We start from the raw sequence: 6597 nt of genomic DNA, 5'->3' as shown, positions 1-6597 counted from the left end.
GGGGGGGTTGATGGGTTTTAAAGCAATGCCCCACAAAAGCCAAGTTTTTGCAAAGTTTTTAAAAACCCTTCTTCCAAGAGGATACAACCACATTGAATCCCAATTTTCAGAGCCCTTGTCCTGTTCTTAAAGGAGCCATCAGAGATATCCTGCATAGTTCCGACTAAGAGGAAAGTAGAAGGGGGGAAGGGGGTTTAACCTTTTGGAGATTTGGTACACAGCTAAGCTATGCCTTTCTGGACTCTTCTGGAGAGACACAGATGGGAAAATGGGGGTGGCCGGAAGAATTCTGCTGCCTGAAGCAAGGACAACTCACCCCATATTTCCCATGTGCAGAAGCTGGGGATTGTAGGTGTCATTCGTGGTGCCTGAGGGAAGCAGAGCAGCAGAGCAGCCCACGTGGGCACAAAACCAGAGCTCTGTCCTCGGTGTTAACCTAACTGCCACTGCCCCATCCCCACCAAAAACCACCTGCCTGTGAAGGTCAAATTGCTCTGCCTAACGACAGGACCAGCCTCACATTACTGAAGAACTCTGGCACAGAAGGGACCAGCATTGGCCAAGCTGGATTTTTGCAGCTCAGCCAGCTATCTTTGGGCCCGTGACACATGTGCTCAGGCCAATGGGGGCCCATCTCAGTGCACAGCAATACCACAAGGGTGGGAACCATCAATCTCAATCTCCCCGTGCAATGCACGGTTTTTGCACCTGGGCATCAAAGGCATCCGAAAGGCAGTTTCATTCATTTGCTTGCATTGAGTGATGCACAGGCCAAGGGGAAGAAAGCAGAGCCTAGTGCACTCCAAAAAGTGATGGCTTGGAAAGGCTGGCTCAACCAATAGGCAGAGCGAGGCAGCTGCCTCAGGCAGCCAAAGCTAGAGAGTTGCAAGCAGTTCAGTTCCATTCAGAGCAGACCCATTGAAATCAACTTACATTAACTGTGTTCATTAATTTCAGTGAGTCTACTCTGAGTAGGACTACCATTGGATGCAATCAACTGGGGGCAGGAAGTGGTGGCGATGTATTCGGGGGACAGAGCCCTATGTGTGTATGCTTGCCATTGTAGCCTGTTACGTGCCCTCTAAGCTAGCGTGCTGCCAGCAGATGCAATGGCCTGGTCCTGCCAACACTGAAGAAAGATTCAAGTTGGCTTCTGAATGTGGAATGGCTGGGGGGCAGGGATGGACAAAATATCTTGGGTCAGCCCTGTCTGGCTGTGGCAGCTTCCCCCTTTATGACATGGGCAAAGGTGGTGGTCACTTCGTGAGCCACGAGGCAGGGAGGCGGCCCTGAAATCTAAAAATTTAAAGTTTTAAAAGCCAAAGTAGGCAGGGTGGGAAAGTGGTCCAAATTTGCCAGCAAGTCTGCTTTCACAAAAGGAGATTTGAAATATCTTGGTCACACTCCAGGTGTGACCAGGGGGTGGACAAAGAGCTGCATTCACCCATGTGCAGAGGACCTCGCCTTGAAAGCAGCAGCAGTGCAGAGACTTCCAAAACAAAAGAAAAGTATTCCAGACGGAGACAAACACATCACAGAGAGTAGCACAAAGTCAACTGGAATGAAGAAAAAGGGCATCCAGAGAAACAAAAAAGGGGGTGTCCCTTCTTTTTTTGCCCAAAAAAGTCGTGCATATAAATTGGAAAGTCACCACCAACACTCCCCTCCCCCTTGTTACTTTCTTCAGTTTGGCCACATGCTACTAATAATATTTTCAGCACAGGTATGTGCATGGGGAGGGGTGATAAAAAGATGGTGGTGGGGTTTAGAATAGCTGGAGAAAGTGCTGAAGGGAGGATGGGGGTGGGGAGAGACAGCGAGAGAGACGAGGAATGTTAAAGCCACAGGGGTGCATACAAGGAAAGAGAGAGAAATTCAAGAATCACAGAGAAATGAGAGGTAACGCTTTATCTATATCAGAAGGCGTGTTAAGAGATTTGGGCTGGGGAACCTGGTGAGAACCCCACAGAGACTCAATATTTCAGCTGTCCTGAGCGTCTTCGGGCAAGTTTGGACCTGTGTGGGAGAAAGGAGGAGCAAATAAGCAAGACTGCAGCTCTTTCTAGCACTCATTTTTATACCCTCTTTTCTCACTGTGGGAACAAGGAATCTGAGGGTTGGGGGGCCACATATGGATCTACCCGGCCCTCAGCATTCTCTGCAGACCACATCCCACCTCCTGGCCACACCACTCACTCCCCCCTGCCCTGCACCCTTGTCAAGGGATTTTGCCTGGCTGGAACGTGTCCTTGAACTCTGATCACACCTCTTGTTTGCCTGGATGGAGCTGTGCCTGTGGCTGGAAACCTCAGAATTTTCTGTGACTGGAATGTAACCCAAGAGTCACAGCTCCACCCATTTTTGCCTGGTTCCACCCACTACAGAACATTGCCCATAAGGAAAGGTGGCCCTTGGGCTGAGGAAGGCTCCCCGCCATACCGTATCGTGCCAGCAAGAAGCGGGTTGAAGGCATACAGCCAGTCATTCATGTCTTTGTCGTTGATGGCCTGGAGGAGGACTCCGCGGTGCCTCGTGCAGACGGCAAAGGTGTTGGGTGTCTAGAATCACAAAGGCAAGCAGTCGCTCAGCAAATCCTCACAAGCCCTTAAAGCAGCTATTTGATACCCGGTTTGCAAAGGGATCAGGGAAGGGCAGCATCTTTTGTCTCCCAGCGGCCAAGATTTGGGTGGATTAAATGGCCCTGCCAAAACAAATCCTTTCTGATCTGCGTTGGAGAGTGTGTGCGAGGGGGGTATAGCACCCTCATGGCCTTATCACCCCAATTTGATTTAGGAAAAAGGAGCACAGAAACATCTGCTATTGTATTCTTGTAGCACATGTGGGGATTCCAATAAAAAGTTGCAGTGTAGAGTGCCAACCAACCAGCCATGTCATCTTTTGAGATATTCCATTCCCTCTTCCCCCTGGGTTTTCTATTCCTTCACCTCTTCCTGAAGACACATAAATGGGAGGAAAGTGGAACTCTTTCCCTTATCAACCCCATCCTGGCAGGTGTAAATGAATGCCTGAAAAGGCCTTTCCCTCTAGGGAGCTGATCTTATCCCTTTCATTATAGACCCACATCCTATGGGAGGATTGCAGTGTCCCCACCCTCCATTCAACTGACCTTCACCATGGCCTCTTGATCTTCACTGTACTCCACCTGAGCCGTGGAGAGGTTGAGAATCCCTCTTTCAATGGGGTCCTTGTCACTGTTGTAAATGAAGACGTAGGGGCGTCGGACCACCACAAAGTGCTTGGCCCACGATGGGGAGAGCGGCTCCTTGAAGTTCAGGTAGCCTTTCTTGGAGACCACAGAGCTAGAAAGAAATAGCAAAGAGGAAAGCATTCAAGGACACAGAGCTGGCTGGAGATGGGCTCCAAGAGGCCTCAGGCGCTGCAATGAATCCACTGCTCACAGACCAAGAGGACCAGATGGTTCCTTCTAGACTCCTTAGCAAAGTTCAGCAACGTTTTCTCCTGCCTAGACCCATTCTCCAAGCACCTTCAATTGAAAATGAAGTGCAGCAACTGGGCCAAGGCAGTCAAGGTATGAACACCATTATGAAACAGCCAGCAGAGCCATCACTATTTTGAACAGGGGTGGGGAACCTGTGTGGCCCTCATAGTGCTGCTGAGCTACAACTACCAACATCTCTGAACCTTGGCCATCATCCAGGAGGGCCCAACCTCAATTTAAGCCATGCATTCTCACCCAGGCTTACTTTCAAGCCATTCAAAGTGGCTGGACTTAGGCAGTGTCAGATCAGGGATGGGGAAATCTGTGACCCTGCAGGTGTTCATTGGATTTTAATGCTCACCAGCCCTAGACAGCGCGGGCCAGATTGCTAGGGGTGATGGGAAGTGCAGTCCAACACCACCAGGAGGGCCTGAGTTCCCCCACCTGCATGTTAAATGAAGCTGCCTGACACTAATTCAAGAATGCTGAGTCTACCTAGCCCAGGAGTGTTAGCACTCAATGGCAGCAGCTCTCCAAGGCCTGAGGCAGAGAACATCCCTTTTCAGTGGTGGTTTCCCAGTTATGGAACACCCTCCCTAGTGAGGTATAGCTGTCTCCATTGTTATTCACTTTCAAGAGGAATCTGAAAGCATTCCTGTTTACCCAGGTAGCAAGAGAATTCTTGTGGCAACTCTGAGATCAATGGATGGAAGGATGTCTTTGTTTGTAGTTACTTTTAGAATTGTTAAAACTAACTGCTTTTAGATGTTTTTGATCGTAACTGGTTTTAGAATGTTTAAATCTGTTTTAGAATTTTTTTCGTTGCTTTTAAATTGTGTCTCTTTTTGCCACCCTGGGCTACTAGGGGAAGATGGAAGGGCAATCACTCTATCAATCTAATACTCATCTTGACTGCAAATCCCATTGACATATATGGAAACAAATTGCATACACACATATTTGTGCACATACACACACCCCAATGCTAAAAGGGTAGCTGTTCCTTTACTCTTGGCTCTGGAACATGTGTTGGGTTTTTATTTTTTAGTAGCTACTGCAGTGTGAATGTCTCACCCAGGCCTGATTTCCTCAATATCTGGAACAAGGTTCAGGAACTCATTTTTGCCTGCTCTCGCCAGGTAAGAGGCTTCAATGGGTGGCATCAGCTGGAAGGGTGGCTCCCCCTCTGGGCCAGGGCTGGAGGCTCGAGAATTTGCTTCTGGGGTCCTTTTGTTAATTAAGAAAGAAAAACAAATGGTTGTCATTCAAAGCAAGCAGCTGGAAAGACAGAAGAATCAAAGAAATCAGCTTAATTCAGGCACTGCTCTGGTTGGCTTGTATTGCCAAATCACTAGGTTTATATGTATAAGCCTCTCCCGTCTCTTCTACAAAAAGACTGGGAGCATCTGCTTCTATTCAAGACACTAATCTACATGGGAATGAAAAGCAGAAAGAAAACAATGACATAAAAGCAGTAGTATGGGCATGATCAGATAAGCTAGCTCCACCTCTTGAGCAGCTGCCCAAAGGTAGCCGGTTACCTAGGTGCAGAGGAAGCTGCCTTATACTAAGCCTGACCAATGGTCTACCTAGCTCAGAACTGTCTGCACTGACTGGCAGAGACTCTCCAGGGCTTCACTCAAGGTGATCTTCCCAGCCCTACTAGATGTCATTGGGGACTGCACCTGGGACCTTCTGCATGCAAAACCAATACTCTACCACTGAGGTCTGGCCCTTTCCCTACCAATTCAAGGACCCCCGAGGCCCTAGCTTTGCCCAGCGCCTGGATGTACCAGGACTAGCAGAGGGAAAGTAATGACCAGTGGGAAAGAGTGAAATACGTTCACAGACCAGAGGAAAAGCTCAGTAGGCCTGAAGAGGGCTACAGATTGCCTACTGAGGGACAGAAGCTTAGAAGAAAGAAACAAACATCTATCAGCTCATAAGAAGAGCCCTACTGGATTTGTCCGAAGTCCCATCTAGTCCAGCATGCTGTCCTCGCAGTGGCCAACCAGATGCCTCTGGGAAAACCCTCAAGCAGAACTTGAGGGCAATAGCACTTTCCCAACTTGTGGTTCCCAGAAAACTCGGGGGCATCCTGCCTCTGTCAGTGGAGGCAGGACATGTGTCATTGGTGGCAACCAACTCACTTTTGATCCACTGAGTTGCATCTTGAATCAGACAAGGAGGGGCAGGTCGAGGAAGGCGTGAGGGTGGCGCTGCTGAAACTTGATACCGAAGGGTCCCGCCCAATTGGAGAGATATCGGACAGCTGGAAGAACACAAGAGGCTGGAGGTGAGCTCCACAGAGCCTGCCAGGGTTTTTTAACAAAAAAATAAAAGAACAGTACTGCATGGGGTGCTCAAACAGAAACCCCAAGAAATCTCACAGGACACTGGATATGAGGGGTTTTCAAACTCAGTGTTTTGGACACTGCCGTGGGCTTTGTACCTTGTTGGTCAGCAATTTCTCCCGATCCATCATGCTTTCAATGTCTGCTGAGTAGTAGTTTGAGCATTTCCACCCCAGTGCTAAATTTTTCCTCTTAACGTTTTGCAAACCTACCTTACAATCACTGATGCTGTTGTAGACCTGGTTAAATTCACGGTTGAAAGTGTGAGTAAGAAGCTGCAGGCACTAGAAGAGAAGAAAGAAGCATCTCTGTTAGCACCGGGGACAAAGGAGGTGGTGGGAGGCAGCTGGCCTTCAACCTAACCCACAGGCTGTCGAATGTGGTCTTCCTGCAGTGATGGCTGGTGCCCCTCAGAATTGGTACAGCACAAGGCAGTGAAAGCTACAACAGGTGGACATAGAGTCTATGACAAGCAGAGCCTCATTCTAAGCAGATGTAAATAAATGGGAGCTTGCTGAGTTTGGGGGGGGGGGTAGTGCCCAATTCTCCCCAGTGGACCAGCCTCCACCGTCCTCCTGTAGACCAGAAAAAAAATGTGTGGTCTTGAAAATATTTTGCAAGAGGGCTCCATGTATTTAATGCCAGACACTAGCTAACCATGTCCATTCAAACCCCAGCAGCAAAAATGTTTCAGACCCACATAAGCCTCCAAAGCTGTGTAGCAAATGGGGCAGCTTGTGTGTTTTGCTGGTTTTAGGTATTAAAAAGTTAGGGGTGGTAACA

General features: G+C 48.7%; 1 protein-coding gene across 13 annotated transcripts in view; it reads right to left on the bottom strand.

Moving 5' to 3' along the window:
• The window catches only part of KIF1B (kinesin family member 1B), a 140360-nt gene continuing 133763 nt past the window's right edge, over nt 1–6597 (bottom strand). For all 13 annotated transcript variants that reach the window (XM_053400902.1, XM_053400904.1, XM_053400913.1 and 10 more), the window contains 6 exons: nt 6027–6098; nt 5611–5732; nt 4535–4687; nt 3128–3320; nt 2440–2558; nt 1–2016 (listed from right to left, as the gene is read on the bottom strand). In XM_053400902.1, the coding sequence (XP_053256877.1) occupies nt 1974–2016; nt 2440–2558; nt 3128–3320; nt 4535–4687; nt 5611–5732; nt 6027–6098 (702 nt within the window). In that variant the 3' untranslated portion in view covers nt 1–1973. The remainder of the gene's footprint in view (nt 2017–2439; nt 2559–3127; nt 3321–4534; nt 4688–5610; nt 5733–6026; nt 6099–6597) is intronic.

This window comes from Podarcis raffonei, chromosome 8 (assembly GCF_027172205.1).
Source record: "Podarcis raffonei isolate rPodRaf1 chromosome 8, rPodRaf1.pri, whole genome shotgun sequence".
In the NCBI taxonomy this organism is placed as follows: Eukaryota; Metazoa; Chordata; class Lepidosauria; order Squamata; family Lacertidae; genus Podarcis; species Podarcis raffonei.
This window is presented reverse-complemented; position numbering and strand designations above follow the sequence as displayed.